Source organism: Python bivittatus, unplaced genomic scaffold (assembly GCF_059951505.1).
Source record: "Python bivittatus isolate LINGU-HERP-01145 unplaced genomic scaffold, Pbiv_v1 ctg000700_np1212, whole genome shotgun sequence".
Lineage (NCBI taxonomy): Eukaryota > Metazoa > Chordata > Lepidosauria > Squamata > Pythonidae > Python > Python bivittatus.
Window position 1 is genome coordinate 15726575 of NW_028277098.1, and position 17970 is coordinate 15744544.

The 17970-nt window shown below is 34.6% G+C and overlaps 1 protein-coding gene across 3 annotated transcripts in view; it reads right to left on the minus strand.

The window, feature by feature from the left end:
* The window catches only part of DENND1B (DENN domain containing 1B), a 209780-nt gene that overhangs the window by 43395 nt on the left and 148415 nt on the right, over nucleotides 1-17970 (minus strand). For all 3 annotated transcript variants that reach the window (XM_088153197.1, XM_088153196.1, XM_088153198.1), the window contains one exon: nucleotides 8156-8281. In XM_088153197.1, coding sequence (XP_088009323.1) covers nucleotides 8156-8281 — 126 coding nt within the window. The remainder of the gene's footprint in view (nucleotides 1-8155; nucleotides 8282-17970) is intronic.

Sequence of the window (17970 nt, forward strand, 5' to 3'; positions counted from 1 at the left end):
ATACCAATAATTTTGCATGTAGCAGTACTCACAGTCAATATCTTTAAAGCTTGGTAAGTTTAACTTACTTTTTCACTAAGAACAGATTTGCTATGATGCATACCTAGAGAGTACTGCTATGTTTTAAATGTAAGGAAAATCAAGTGCCCCAAAGAAATTATCCTGTAAAACCTAAGTTTTTAAAATCTTCTGATTATGCATAAAGTGTGCTCAGATCAAAAACAAACTCTATCAATCACAGGCACAAAACAGTTTAGAAATAATTAACATCTATTTAAATTATTAAAAAAAAATTCCTGTTACTTTAATTAAAAATTCCTCTTTTCTGCAAGTCAAGGATTTTCTTGTTTTTGTTGTTATGCTTTGGAAATATATCAGAAATACTGGAAAGCTAAAGAAATAAAAGGACATTTTCATGGTCACAGGATTTGTCCTATGTGACCCACTGGGTCTCTTCTCAGCCTTTCTTTTCCTGTGATTCTGTAATGAAATACAGTGTGCCCAATAATCCAGGATGAATTATTCAAATCCTGTGATTATGCAAATTAGATAGGGATTTTCTATAAGATCCTCATGTCTGTTTAGTTCTCTGCTGGATGCATTTACATTTAGCTAATATTTTGATTATTCAGAAACTTTGAATATTCTCCCAATAATATTAAAATATTATTGAATATAATACGAACAACACTGTATTAAATATTTTCAATAGAATCCAGTTAAAGTTATTGATTTTTAAGTCACAAAGTTAAACAAAATTGTGTATCTTTCATGGGTTAAAATATTTAAGTTTGGATGCCCATGTGGCAGAAAGAAACCATATAGCAATAAGAATAAATGCAAAACTTAAAGGATTGTTCAAAATTATTTTCTGACATCACAAATATAGAATTATATTTTTTCTCCTAAGTCCCCCAAGATCTCAAATTACTATCATTGCTGTGTTGTTATAATAAATCGAGTAACAACAACCAGAATACTCTTGTATCAGCCAACCTGAAACCAGTTCATGAAGTTCCTTGATTCACTTTTAATAGGGCCAGCACAAGAAAATTTGCACTGGACAATTCCCTTAGAATTAAAATCTGGGTCATTCTATTTGTGTTTATATATTAACAATAATGTTTAATCCCTCTTACATGAGATACAAGGCTTGGAAAAGTCAACAGCAACAGAAAAAGAGGCTGACAGAAAAGGTGAGGTTAAAAGAACTCAAAAAAGCAGCTATTGACACTCATGAGAAAATAATGTCCATTGGGCCATAAAGAATTGGCTGACTGACAAAAAAGACACAGACAAATCAAAAACTTATTTCAGAAAACTACCAGCTCTCAGAACCAAAAATTCAAATGAAATATCAAGTATTGTGGTAGTTTCTTCTTAGAGTCACAGTCTGATCATCAACTTTGGTTACTACTACGAAGTTCTACTTTTTATGAACGCTGATGCAAAACATAGCAACTGGTGCACTGCTTTTTGAAACCTCTAACAGACGTAAGGTCAATGCTTCAGTGTCATTGCTGATATTTGCATATAATACTTTAAAAGACATGTAAAGATTCTGAACCTTTTTGTTCAACATCAATGTTGAAATAAAACTGCTGTGATAAAGTTGATTTGTTCAAATAGCTTAAAACTGGTTAAGCTGAAACACTAAGTGCTTTTATTTTTTATTACCTAGCTTTTGCTTAGCTGAGGCCTGGACAACAGTAGTGCTTTATAACCAATCTAAAATCTAAAATCAATTGACCGTTTTGTAGAAGACATAACACAAATTCAGCACAGGCAATTATCATAAGGAACAAACTATTAAGCGACAAGGGTAATTCAGAATATTTTAGGGCTTATATATCAACCTCTGCAATAAATCTGTATTCATTACTGACTGTTAATATCTGCTCTATATTGCTAGAGTACAAATGATTTGCTGGAATGTTTATGTAATAGACCAAATTGAATGAAAGGCAGGAGTATTTTATACCTACAGTGTTTACACAAACCCTGAAACTTCAAGAATAAAGTAAGAACTACGTCAGACCTTGGTGGATTGGAGGGGAATAACTAATCGTTTTGATTTGATATGCAGCTTTTGGGATTAGAAATACAAGTAAATGCAAGAGAGAGGGAAGACAATTGGACCACTTCATATTTTGCATTGCCAGGGTAGGACTCTATGGATCACAACTCATCCCCAGCATATTAACACTTAGATCTCTTTGGCAAATACAAACCAGCAAAACTGCACAAAATTGTACATATCCCAGCTATTATATCATCCTGGGATACGGCTACAAAACACCTATGCCTAGAAGTAGATTAAGGGATTCATCTCCTTTGAAAATGAAAAAGTTCAATATGTACCCTTGCTGGTGTTTCTGATATATAATACTATAATCATCCCCTGTAATTGTCTGTTTTATGTTAATAAAACTTATTTAGAAAAATGACCAACAGGAAACAACTACTGTATTAAAGTAGTTTTCAATGTAATCACATCAAGCCAATTCAAAGGTTTAAAGTTTCTCTTTTCAAAGAGTTTATCCCTTTTCCTCTAACATATCTAAGATCTCAAATATGGAACTAAAAGTCTTTTGAGATTACTTGAGCAAGGGAAGCTGCAGAGCTCTTGAAGGGACAGTCATTTTATCCCCAGTAGAACAGCAACTGGTCCTCTATCTTAATTGCTAAAAAAAATCCAGAAAACAGAGAAGCACCAACATTTTGAAAGGAGCCAGAATACTCCTTATTGGGCCCAAAGAAACACCGTGGTTCCAACTACCATCCTAGCTCAAGCAATAGAGTCTTGAGTCACAGTGTCAACCTCTGCGGTGTTTCCATGTTAAGGGCAGTCATGGACTTAATTTTTAAAAAAATTATGGTGCAACTATAGCAGCATGTGTGAGACACTCCTATTGTGCATGGATGACCACACGGGCCTTCAAAATAGAGGGAGACTTTTACATTGATTTTGGCACAAATGAAAGTTATGCATATTGAGCAGTCCTAAAAGAAACTGTGATTTTCAACTGCTTCCACTTCCTCCTTTTAGTCTTTTTTTGCTATATTCTCTAGAGTGAAATATGAGGAAGGGTCCATAGAGGAGACCAAGAAGGGCTGCAGGTACATGAGATCTTTGTAGCTTCTACTACCTGGTGCCAGTCCTTAAAGCATCCTGCTAAAAATGACTCATGAGAAGTAAGCTGTTTGACCAGGAGAGTATGGAGAGAAATCTACATGTCAAGTACCAGCAATATATAATATTCTGGATATTCCTCTCTCTCTTTTTGAAATCCTTTGGCCACTGCTTTAGATCTATTCCTGAGATTTCACAGAAATGATCATTTATTTTATTTAATTATTCAATTTGATGTCACCTGGCTCCCAGCAACTCTTAGAGGCTCACACTACACCAAAGAATATTTAAAAAATACAATAGGAAACAACAAACAACAAAACCAAAGTGGAAAACAAAAACAAAAAGAGAAATACGGCAACCTGGTAGATACCCCAAAACATCCAACATCTAACATCCAATGGAGGGGGCTCCAGCCACTCTAGCCCAAGGCCTGGGAGACAGCCAAGTCTTTATGGCCCTTCAGAACACCAACAGGGTGGGAGCCATCCAGATCTCAGGGGGAACCTCATTCCATAGGCAGGCACTGCAATAGAGAAGGTATGCTTCCTGGGTCCTGACAGATGACATTGTTTAATCAAAAGAATCTGGAGTTTGCCAATTCTGTCAGCTTGAATTGGCTAGGCAAACACCATATAGGTGGTGTAATAATTGGGCCCTATTCCATGTACTATAATAGACTTCAAAATTATATCCCATTTAAAAATGTTTGATTATGGCTAATACAATACTAAAAAAATTGGCCATGTAATCATTTTTTGTCATCACTTTCACCTTGATTGAATGCTGTGCTATTTGTAGTGGGACCAACTCTAATGTTCTTTTTGGTATTGATTTACATACTTTCAAAGTATATTTCTGATCAAGGCCTAGTAGGGATTCTGCACTGAAGAGGTGACTGCTAATATTTGTAATATTTGACTGCTGATTTTTTTCTTTTTGGCCAGACAAGGTATCTGTCCTCTTGACAACAGTTATTACAGAACATTATACATCCCCATTTCCTTTTCATGGGCTACTGGGCACAGCAGGACTCATTCCTTTTAAGCTGCATTCACATTTTAAACTATCTGCTTAATATAATTGTAAATAAATCTTGACATACCAGCTCAGAAGAAATCATTAACTTGAGTATAAATAAGCTAAAGCCATACAATTAAATTAAAAGCAAAAGCAAAACTGGACTCTTCAATAGACATCTTTGCTTTTAAAATGACATGTACTATGATTCTCTTCATTCATAACCAGGCACTTGGTTTATAGTAAATTATTTTTTATTAATTAGCTGATTTAGGAGTTTTGGTCTTTGATTAACATGGTTAGTCAAACTGTTGCAACTGTTACTCTTTAAAGGCATTTCACAAAGGTTGGATTTAGGTGGAATATAATAAGTTATTTAAAGACCATTTTACAGTAACAAGTACAGTACAAACTTTATTGTGCTCACTGATCAGAGTTCTACAAAAAGCAAATTATAAGTTTAAAATATAATAAAATGAGCAAATAAAACAAAAATAGTTACATAATCACAGCAAATTTTACAAACAGTAAAAGAAAATGTGCCTACATTCAAAGAAACTGAGACATATTGGTCAACTTACAGCACCTGCATTTAGAATAGATTTGAATGGCCTCAAAATTTAGTTAAAACAAAGTTATAAAACGTACTGCGTGTCTTTATAAAATGGACAGTGCAGCAAAACATTTTTAATTGTTCCTTTGTCAGAAGGGTACATAGTGACTGAGCTTGCTTGCTTATTTATTTATTTACATAGGAGATCTCAGAAAAAATGTGTAAGACATTTAGTCCCAGGATAGTAAAAGCCTCTGTCTGACTAGGAAGATTTTCTACCAGTCACAATACATGGGGAAGGAAAATAGGCGTACTCTGAGAATTTCTCAGTAAGGTAAAATAGTTGGAGAGTATTTATCACGCTTCCCATTTTTAGTCTCTGCTTTAATGGGCTATTCCAATCCTATTCATGACAGTCCTGATCTTTAGGTCAAAGTTAGTGGACGAAAAATGATGGCAAAAGTATGCCCACATTTATTATGTACAAAACTTATCAAGAAAACAAGAACAGTTAAAGCCTACTTGCTTTTGTGAAATATTTTGGAAAGGGAAAAAAATTATGTGCGATAAATGTGTAATTCTTCATGATAAAGCAGGAAGAAGAAAAATACTGTAATACACTAAACAAATCACCTTTCTTAAAAACCATATCATTAAAAGATTACAAAGAACATAAACAACTAACTTGATTTATACTTCACTTTAAAAAATCTGGCAGCATTTCAGAAACCTAGCCAAGAAAAAGATAAAGCCATACAAAAGATACTGGAACCTCTGTAAGAAGGATGAAACCCACCCACCACTTAACTTGAAAAAAATAACACAGAGCTATGTTTAAATAATGCTAAGGCTTGGCAATTATAGTTTGAAAAATTGGAGAAATTTCAAAGCTAAAAAAGTACCATCTCCTGTTTCAATTGTTTAACATCCTATAGTATCAGTGTCCAAGGAGATGATACAAGCAATGGTGGTATGAGAAGGGATAACCTAAATCTTTAGGATAGGAGAAATTGGCTTAAACAGAAGTTAAAGGGCATTTAGAAACTTTAACAACTAAACTCAAAAGGATGTGCATTTTTTAAAGTATCGAAAAGGCTACATACTTGCAACATACATAATTAATATACTTTTAAAATACAATCACACAAGTATGTGTAGATGGGGAGAAGGAACCTCAAGAAAACTATTTACCCTACTCTAGCTGAAAATTATAGTAGAAATTGAAAACATGATGCTACACAGACTACCACATGAAAAATGAACATACATTTTCAGTGAAATTCACAGGAGCTATACAATACTAGTTCAGCACAAAATACTAACATTCAGATAGCTAAATTAATATTTACTAATAAAATATTTCAGTTTTTAGGTGTTCATTTGTACAAAGTATATTTCCATTATTTAATTAATTATCCCATCTGCTACACACCTATTATCTGAACAAGATATAGTTAAGCTGGATTCTGCTAAATCTTAATTACAGTCAACTTGACCCATTAAAACAGAATTCCAAAATCTATAATTTGGTAACATATTTATTAGGACCCAACAAAATGATTCAAAAGTGTGGGCAAGATTTGAGTTCTCCAGAAATTTTCATCATAAAAAAAGTCTGGAACACAAAAGTCTGGAGAAAAAGCAAGGGAAGTCTTTTGGGACTAGGTTAGGTATTTCAGCCATGCCTTTTGATGTTAAAAATCAATCTCAAAGGAACATGTAAACTGAATTCCTTAGTTAGTTACATGTTATCTGTATTAGGATACCTCTAGCATTCAGAGATAAATAAAATTATTATTTTCCCCTCCTGTCACCTCTAAAAACACAAATGCCATTTATCTCCTGCCATAGATGAAGCTCAGGGATTTCTGGGCTAGCAGAAAGCATAAAACAAAGGAACATTAACTCTTTAAATCAGCTAAGGCAGAGATTCATTTGGGACAGGTAAAAAGTCAAAATGCATACTGAAATAGTATGCTGAGTAGGCAGAGGGCTCAAATGAACTGCTTAGCCATATTAAAGGTGCCAAGGTTGAAAACCACTGGCTTAGCCAATGACTTAAAGAAACAATCTGAAGAAAAGTCAGATGTATATACAGACAGGTATATATGCCCTTTCTCAACATATATCTCTATATATGTCTATATGCCAGGATCTTAAAGACATCAACCCTATCTCAAGCTGTGTTTAAACATTATATGTTATGCCCAGGCTGAAACCAATCTATTCCATTCTTTGAGGAAAGGCTTCTATTGCAATTTACTTCTTCTACATATTTGGTTGCTTCTGTTATTTAAAAACAGAAATAACACATATACCCCATCTCTCTAATACAGAGATGCATGAATGAAAATGTTAAATTATGAAGTAATAATGTCACCACAGATTCAACTTTAAGCAGCAACAAAGCACTATTTTATTGAAAGGCAGGACAGGTAGTCTTCACTTAATGACTGTTCATTAGCGACCATTCGAAGTTACAACGGTGCTGAAAAAAAGCTACTTACGACTGGTCCCTGCACTTACGATCATCACAGTGCCCCTGCGGTCATGTGATTGTGATCTGGGTGCTTGGCAACCAGCTCACACTTATGATGGTTGCAGTGTCCAGGGGTCATGTGATCTCCATTTGTGACCTTCCCAGCCGGCTTCCCGCAAGCAAAATCAATAGGGAACTGTATGGTTTGCCTAAGGACCGTGGTGATTCACTTAATGCCTGCCTCAAAAAATGTCATACAATCAGGTGTGGTTATGTGATGCTTTGCTTAACAACCGCCCTGTTTAATGAGAAATTTTCCAGTCCCTATTGTGATCATTAAGTGAGGACTATCTGTACTATAAATTAAGATCACTAGGTGGTAAAGTTACAAATTTCAGGAACGGCTTAAATTTACTGAATTAAAAGAACTAGCTTTTAATCAAGGTATTTATATATAATATATTTTAAAGAATGATTCATATACCATGCATAAAAATATAGACTACTTACCCACTTTTTAATTAAAAGAAAATTACATCAGTTGCTGTGAGTGCTTTTAAGTAAAAAAAGGCTGATAGGAATATTTTATATAAACAAACTATAATGACCAAGAACTGGCATCTCAATAAGTAAATTATATCTATTAGGAACAACTCTGGCTTATTCATTATTGACATAATTCTGACTCGTTGAAAATCATTGCTGCAAACTGGAAACCAAAACTGACATGTACATCTGTGGTCTCCAGTCTTCAAGTAATCTACCATTTCACATTAGAACTGCCTGTGAGACAAATAAAGACCAAACCAAGAACTTTCTTCTTCATCTGGTCACTGTATACTGCTTTCCATAAATAACATGGCTAAACATGAGAATTTTCTAAGTGCAGCAAGATAGATATGATTCAAATTTGCAAACATTCTTCAGAATTAGAAGAAAATAGACCCGTGAATAATAAAAGGTAGCTTACAGGTTTGTATCTTAGTGCATCTCTGTAGGATCCAAACAAGGCCACCTGAGCTCTGAGGAAGGCCCTAGCTACTCCATCACCAGTAGCAGTGGACTGCTTCTTCAGTTGATTTTTCAAGGCCGAGACCTGTGTGACAGAGAGGAGCAGTTAAATTAACACATCAGAAATTGGTAAAGGGAGGTACGAACCCAATCAGCAGGCAAGCTATGATGTCTGCGGGCCAGCCAAAAAATCATGCTCTTCCTTGATAGCTTATCTTTTTAACTGCAAAGAACACCTGCTGATCTGTTAATTGAAATGAATGCAGGGGATGCTGGTAAGTGCTAATGCAAATTGGTTTATGCTCTCTTTTTTTTCCAAGGCCTCTTGACATAAATAAGCTTTAATTATTTTACAGTAAGTGGCTTGCAAGATTCTTTTCCTGTAGATTTCTTGCCACCACCACAATGTTGTGTCATATAAAGATGAACAGGTATCTTTCAGTTGTGTTACAAAAACTTGCTTTATTTTTTAAATTTAGCTTTTCTCTTAGTGTAATCCCATTTATTCTGTGCTACCAAAATTCACAACCATGTGTTTGTTCTCCAACCAGAGGAGATTTCAGTAATGCTATACTTTACCATGAGCCAGAAATGTTTCAACTAAATAGTAATCACTGCGCTTTTTTTAAAATCACCATGCTGCAGCTTATGAGTTGTGTCTATCTCTGAATAAGCTAATAGTGTCAGAACTAATGGTAAGTGCCCTAAATTAAGACAGTAAACCTAAGAATGTATGTTATAAATAGGTGTCCATAGTATATTTAAAAATACCAGCTACTTGCTCAGGGGAATTATCAGAAAGTTGGGAAAAGAAAAAAAAAGGAGATGGAGGACAGGGTGGATAAAGAAAAAGTTGAGACACTGATTTGGAATATTTAGGAGCTGAAGTTTGAAGGGAAGAGAGACTGAAGTTTGTGTGTGTATAATATAAATGTATAAATACACATTTGCCTTTGCCCCTAATATGGCTATTGAGCACCAAAAGACTGCCCACTTCTTTTATATGTATTTTTCAGCCAACTATCACAAGTATAGGTTCCATGTACATATGGAGCTTATGTGGGATTCTTGATCTATAGTATCTGGATAAAAAACATGGGAATTGTGGAACAGCTCTACACTGCAGAAAGTATTCTGCCAATAATTCTAAGAACCAGAGCATTCCTGCTTTTGCAGAAGAATTGCATTAGTGTTAATAATCCATTAATGATTCTTCATATTTTGCAGACAAATGTGCAGGTTGCAAATATCACTGAATGCAGGATATGCAAAATGCCTCATTACAGCTAGTAGAGTATTTTCCCCATCTATGAAAATGGAAATGTACTACCAAAACAGATGTCAATCTTAAAAAGTCTACAAGAATGAATGTCCTTTTGTTTCTTCAGATAAGCAGTCATGATTATTCTTAACAATGATGATTGTAATTGAAGCATCAATTTAATTAACAATGAAGCTCTGAATAATGCTAATGAGAGCTGAACATGGCATCAGAGAAAAGACTATCTCTACAGGTGATAAACCTTCACAGTAGTGACATTTTCCAATGTAAAGTCACAGTTACTGTGATATGATCAAAGAGAGAGGCCCCCATTGGGTCTAATTATAACTAAAGTTCTGGAAAAGAATTATTGAGTTATGATGTTCATAATCTATGCAGAAAGGCCTTACAGTATAAGTCTTCTCCCTATAGTTGTGATCTTTTCCATTTATATTCAAGCACCATAGATTCAGATAAAAGAGTCTGATACCAATATCCATATAAGTTTAACCACCCCCACAATAAAAATACAACCCACAATTAAAAAAAAAGAGTTAAATTTGAAGTTTGTAAAATAAGTGATTCACTCAATGTATTAATAAATATATATACAGCTCTGTAGCATATACAGTCTTTTAAAGGAATCATAGTAACAGCATGAAGAGGGAACCTGTGGAATTTTTAGAAAACTGTTAACTCTGTTTCTACAAGGTAATTATTGGAATAGCATAAAAACCAAAGAAATAATCTTAAGCATTTTTTTAGGAATAAACTTTTTGGAATTCAACAGGTCTTACTTCCAATAAAAAAGGAATGGATCATGGTACAAATGAACACTATCATGTTATCTGCTGTTTTCTCTCGGATTAACAATGTTTTAAATTAACTTCAAGGAAGGCTAATGCATAGCAGAGGTGTGAAAAACATTTCATGTTGTTTTTTTAGCAATTCGTTTAAATCTAAGAGACAGCTTGCTGCTATTGAAAAGATACGTGCCTGACTCACATACTAACTCTAAGATGGTATCAACTGCTCTTGTATTGGGTTCTCATTCCTCCTTATCTTGTATCAGATGGGAAAAGCACTCTGTTCCTACAAAGCAAAGCTGGTAAACTGGAAAAAACACAGAGGCCAGAGTCACCAATTTTTGGATTCAGTGAAATCCAAGGACTACCCAGAATAACCAAAAGGGACACATGTGAATTTATGTGTATTTGTGTGTGTGTGTGTGTAAAGGAACACTAGGAACCGAATACCAAATCTGGCATTATAATGAAAGGCTAAAGCACTAAGTCATTAACTAGTAAATAGGATAGGGCACTGAAATTAACCTTCAGTCCCCAATGACAGAGGGAATGCTGCTATTCAATATTGTAGGTACATCCATGTATTATTAGGTACACTCCCTCCTTTTAAAAGAAGGGGGAGAGATATAGTTAAAACACAAAGTAGAGAGCAGTATAATGGTAAATCTTCACAAATCTATTCATTGGATGAACCATGGCCACAATGTCTATATCAAGATACATGGTACTTGCCTGTAAACATTCAAATGAATACAAGCGGGATCAGCTACCACAATAGAGCTCCAACTCCACACTATGCCTGGAAAATGGGCTTTCAGTGGCTAGACTTGTTGAATACTAAAACTAATGAAAGAAAAGTGTTTGGATTTGCTGAAAATTAAAAGAATGTTCTTTCTGGCATAATAAAAAAAGGGCATCCATATGTATAAGGTAATGATATTTTTGAGTCTGTTTTAAAGAAAGAACTGTTGTTAATCAATGTGTGCTTCGTATAATCATCTTACTAAACCCATCCCTTTTAAATGAGGTATCCAATAGACACAAAAACCATTCATTCATTCATTCACTCACTCACTCACTGATATATACATTTTTGGAGCAATTTCAATAATTCAAGTTACAGAGAACATTTTGAGAAATGGTAAACTTTTTGTTTTTGCTTTTAAAAATACTAATCCATTCTACTGCCGGTCTCTCCTCTTCCTTTTGGTGCCTACTGACTAGCATCTTCCACTCGTAACTACCAGCTATTTGCTTGAAATGAATACATTTCCACTTACTAGAATCTCAAGAATTTGATCACTGGGACACCAGTGCTATCACTGCAGGTCACCCTGCAGCAGTATGTCTTTGAAATACATTCAACAACGGTAAAAGTTCTAGAATACAGAAGTGATGTTCTGAAAGGTCTGAACGATCTATTACTCTAATTCTGAAAGAACTGTATTAATTACCATTTATTTCCAGTTTAAAATCTGAGTTTTGTTTTTTTATTCTAAAATCTGTATTGTAATACAGCCTGTATATCTGAAGGAACATTTCTTACTATGCTTGCTTGCCCCAAACTCCAATGTGATTTGGAAAGACCCTTTTTAAGATCATCATGGCGCATGAATTATTAATTCCAGTTCTTTTCTATTTGATACCCTCTCTCTACAGAACTTCAACCAGAAAGGGTTTGTCAAAAAAGTTTCCTTTCAGAGAAAGAGTCAGGTATTTCCTTTTTAAAAAGATTTTATGAATTAGACCAACCTGAATTTCGTGAGGATTTCATGCTCATTAGGTTTTACTTTAATTATCTTTTTTTGATGGAATGTAAATTATAAGCCTGTTTGAAAGTTAATTATAATAAAAATATCACAAGGCATTATATGTAAATGTTCTATGAGAATATACCTTTAGTCTTTCTTCTGGGCATTGTGAATGAAACATTAAATAATATTGAATGAATTATTGCTGTCTTATGCTTATGCTTTTCTTATATCTATCAGCAACTCTGAACATTATAGCCACATTTGAGGTCTTCAAATGTTCTGCTTTCAGGAGAGCATTATTTGACACAGCATTAGTCAACTGTTCTGTTTAACAACAATTAAGATCTGAGGGATGAAATTAGGATAATCTTGTTAGCTTCAACTTTTTTATTCTGCCGTTACTGAGAAGCACGAGACCTTCTCAAATTAAATTCCACAGAACCCTAGGGTTCCACAAGAAGTCACTACAGGTTCTACAAGAGATCATGATTTAAAAAAAAAAACTTTTTTTTTAACTATGTGCACTGCGCAATGCTCACACTCACAAAGGAAATGTTTACATGCCACAACTCAGCTGCCAGCTTCCTGCTCTGCTCTTGTTGTAAACATTGTAAAACATGGATTGTGTAGGTCAGAAGTGAACCATATTGTGAAGTTTTTGTTTTGTTTTGCAATTTTTATGCAGGGCTTCCCTGAGACCTGAAAATGATTTTGAGGGTTCCTCCAGAATAAAAAGGTAGAGGAAAGCTACCCTAGATGTTCCTAATGTGATTTGGAAAACAGTTATTAATGGAAACTTTGTTTGGAAAATTCATCTGCTAAGATGCTTGTGCTGCCAATATGTTGGAGCATGTAACACTATTATTCCATTAATTATCTATTCATATCTAAGCTCCATTTCAAGTGCTAGTAAGTATCTTAAAATTATTCTGGGCCAGGTTATCTGAATCATATAATTAGCATCATAGAGGCCATGATGTGATTTAATGTATCTATAAGGAGGAGAGTGATGTGGGAGATCAAGGCATTCCAGCAGGGGAAAGGAGGCAAAAGACAACACAATCTGCAGGGGGAGCATGAGAAGAGTAAGAGGTTCAGGATAGCCACTCCCTAGAATCTCGCAGGGTATATCCACTAGTTGCTGTAGTATAGATTTAGTTTGGCAAGATTCTGTCTATAAGGTGTAAGCAAATAAAGGAACTGTACTCAACTGGACTGTTTCATTGTTGTTCTTGGGCTGGGCCTGACACATAGTCTCAGGAATGCAGTAGCTTCCATCAGTGATAGCTCAATATTTAAACTCTCTTTCAGAAGAAATACTTATGATGTAATCTGGATTCTGTTTTAGACTTCATGTTATTATATGTAAGCCTGACTTATAATGAAAAAAATAACGATAACAACTGAATGGAAAGAGCATGACATTTATTTAACAAAATTAAGGTAAACTTTTATGAAAAAATGGGCACAAAGGTCAACTGAAGAACAAACATATAAAAAAAGAGATGGGATGACTGTGCAGAAAAACTCTACCAAAAAATAAATAAATCCTAAAATCAATGATATATACAAAGAGAGCTGAACTCAACCAGATATCCTAGAAAGTGAAATGGCCACTGGAAAACATTGCAACAACAAAACTGCTGATGTTGATAAGTTGCCAGAGAACATTTAAAAACTTATAAGATGATGACGTTAAAGTCCTACTGGGAGTTCATAAGCTAGTATAGAAAATATAACAATGGTCAAGGACTGGAAAAGACTAATTTATGTTCCAATATCACAAAGGGTAATATCCAGGAATGCTCACAAAACAGAACAACTGCACTTACCTCACACTCTAGTGTGAAAATATTTTATATTTTGCAATCAAGATTTCAACAGTATGTGGAACAAGAACTGCCTGATGTACAAGCTGGATTCAGGAAAGGCAAAGGCACTCAAGATCATATTGCTAACATCTGATGAATAATGGATGTTAGCAAAGGAGCTCGAAAATGATGTTTATTATGTTAAAAACTGAGAAAAAAGTGTGCTGAAGTTAGATATTGCCACCAAATGTTTAACTTATATACAGAATATATCTTGAGAGATGCTGGAGTAGAAGAAATAGAAACTGAAATTAAAATCACTGGGAGAAATATAAAAAACCTCAGTTATCCTGAAAGGGTAAAACAATGGGTGGCTAAAAACAATAAGAAAGAAAAGAGTGCAAAAGCCAGACTGATCAAAAGTTAAACAACAACAACAACAACCTAAGATTATGTCAACAGCAAATATCATACCAAAACAGTGAAGATGCTGAAATAGTAAGAAACTTTATTTTTCTGGGCTCAAATATTTAGCAGGATGATGATTGTGGTAATGAAATAAAGAATACCTGCTACTTCGGAGAAAGACTATGACAAAATATTGAAGTGCAGAGACATCACACTGATTTCAAAGGTAACGTTAAGGACATGATTTTCTGAGCTGTAATACATGGCTGTGAAAACTGGATCATCAGGAAGGTTAAATGAAGAAAAATAGATGCTTTGAAATGTGATGTTAGAGAAAACTGCTGAAAATACCTTGGACCACAAGAAGAACAGATACCAGGTGAAGTGAACCAGATTGCTCACTGGAAACTCTAATAATAGAGCTAAAGTATTGGACACAAAATGCCAAGGATAGAATCACTGGAGAAGACTTTGACATGTGGAAAAATTGAAAACAATTGAAAAAGAGATTGACAGAAGGCAGAGTAGCTAGATACTATTACTGATGGCACAAGATAAACGATGAGAGTTCAAAAAAGCAGTTACTGACAGATAATCATGGTGATGTGCGTCTGGCAATGAAGATTTGAAATTGACTGCAGTACTGACAAAGCTGCTTTTTAAATTTTGTTACTAGAATGTATTACTTATATTTTGCAAAATATATTATAATGTTTAAATTGCTGGGCACTGGAAGGTAACATATGAATATTTAAATAAATGAATAAATAAGATAAATTTAACATACAGTATTAAATATGACTACTTCTATTGTTCAAGTTTATGTATTTTGTAAAAAGAGAGAAAGGGGAGAAATAATAGAGGCCACAGATATTTTTCAGGTAATATAAAGGATCCATTATATATATTGGAACTATTAACTCTTCAAGAATAAGCTTTTGATAACTTGCAATCTTTCTAATTGCATTATACCTCTTTGAAGGCAAAAGGAAGATAGAGTAGCATTAAATAAGTTGTATTTTTTGATATGAAAGAGAAGATTAATAAAACATCAAGCAGGGAAAAAGAAAAGGAGATGGAAAAGAAACTGTAAACTGAAACATGGGGGCAGGTGGAAAAGGTGCTACCACAGAAGTAAGTAATATACTCAGCAGTATATTTAGTAGTAATATATTTAGCAGCTATAACAAATCTAACTTCATTTCCTCTCAGATAACAAAATCTTACAGAATAATGATTGTGGTTTCAGTCAGTTAAAAACACTTCTCTTTTCTATGACAACACAAATTGGCATACCAATACAACTCAACTAACCAATTATTCTTAAATAATTTAAATGTAACTTTTTAATAATATTTTATTTGTTAAGTAATTTTAAATAATGCTGTTATAGTATATAACCATAAGAGAGTAATGATACTCAAATGCTGACTGTCAGACAGCACTGGAAAGAAATAATGACAAGACACTTTCAAATAAATCCCCACTCCTTCACCACTGTATTTAAATATTTTAAGGCTCTGAACACTGCTTATTAAATGGAAAACAACCAGGTCTTTTGACCTTGACACATTTCAGTACCCATCGTCTGTTTATCTAGAAACAAGTAATTATGTTTACAATGGGATACCAAACCTGAAAGATTTTTGTGAAATACAGATATGACAATGGAAGAAAAACGTTATTGTGAAAACATGGGCTTACGTCCAAAGGATGTTTGGACTGACTGTTCCTCACAGGATCACATTCTTTCAAAAGGAGCAGAAATTTATTTATGGACTCTGCCCTGCTCCTGAAGAAAGAAATGGTAGCAATAATCAAAATTGTCTAGTAACATTTGTCTAATAAAATGAAAATCATCCCTCCTAAATATCTCAGAATTAGCCACCATTATTTATGTTTGTCAGGCTTTAGAATAGTCATTATAATACGTTCTATATAGTGCTACAGTTGATCGTTCCATAAGTTTGGCTGATGCATAACTATATAGGCCAGTTGCTGCTATGATCTGGCTGTGGAAAATGCATTACATTTATGCAGGTTTAATACACTGGTTATTTACTAGATTTTGTACTCAATTTAAGGCACCAGGTATTAGCTTTAAGCCACCATAGGTACTAGACACAAAATACCTTATAGCAAAGATAGGTATTTGAAAATGGTAGGTATATTTGGAGTGTTGAAAGCTTGTTGTTCACACAGAATGTCATGAAACAGCTTGCACATCCACAAAACAGTTACATTAAAAAAAAAAATCGATTTACCCAAGTTCATGAAGTTTCTTCCCCACCTACCCCCTCTTTTGCTCTGAAGTGAAAACAGGTCCTGTACCAAAAAATAGGGTCCTGTGCCCACTCCCCCAAAAGCTCTTATATAGCTGGTGGAAGAGCAGGTCTTCAAAAGTTAGGCCACAGACATTAAAAGCAAAAAGTTATACTTTATAGTACAATACAGTACAATCAGAACAGATAAACATATGCCTTGGTTGCAGCTTCACCTTCCATGGCCAACCTTTCTAGGATCTAACCATCTCAGAAGGTTCACAGAGGAAGGAGTTGAAGGCCAGAAGCACCAACATGCCCACTACTTCTCTTGGCACGCACCACCCTCTCTGATTCATCATTTTTTTATTTTTAGTCAAATGGGAAATCAGCATCTATAACATAAAATACCAAGCAATAAGGCCAGCTTCCCCTCCCCAGCAAAAAATTATCTCAATTCATAGCATGTTTAGCAAAGAAAAACATGTGGGGCAGGGGGAGGTTTGCAAGGTAATGCTTATTTCAGAAACGTGCCACAGAAATGTTTCCCAGAAATGGGAAAAAGGAAGAGAAAGCATCTTCAGGGGCTGGAAGAGGTAGTGGGAACAAAAAGATGGGAATTTTATGACTGGCCACACTCACCATAGCATTACATGACAAAACAACATGCTCTTCTAATGTGCCCAGTTGCCCAACATTTAGGGACAGCAATAATCCCATTCTGTCATCTTCCCTTCCTCATCTGGGACAACTGCTGCTAGCCATGAAAAATTCAGGTAAATCGAAAACACCAGTTGCAGATCCCACATGTCTTAATCATTACTACAGTAGAATCCACCAAATTGCTGAGTTTTATCTGCAATATGCCATTTTATATCAATATCCTTTAGCAAGCTCACCATGCTGACAAAGAGTTTTGAGAGTTACAATTATAACACATCTAGAGGATATCAGGCTGAGGAAGCTAATTTAGAATAAAACATTAAGCCAATGGGAGTTTTTCCTGACTGCTTTCCTGATTTCCCCTACAAATTCCAATCTGACTTATAAGAAAAACCAAATTACTAAATTAAACTAAATCTCTGTTTCTAAGGGAGCCACTGTTTATGTAAGGGAAGCATCTAGGTCTCTAAAGCAGAAGACAAATCCACAGTGAAATGATGAATTAAAAAAGCTAAGTATACCTGGCAGAAGACGGGTAAAGAGAAAGAGAAACAAAGGATTCCTGAAAACCATTATGTTGATTTATTTTTCCAATTCTGAATACTTTAAGAGTAGCGGAACTGCTACTGGCATGATAGTATTATTCATAGTCAATAAATCTAAACTATTATGTGTAAATATTGGAATGAAGCCATTAAGATTACAACACACCCCACAGCAGAGGGTCCACATGAAACAAAAAAGAAAGCTAATTCAGGACAAGTGTGACCACTGACCTTTGAACAGTTAAGACCACTAGTCAATCTAACA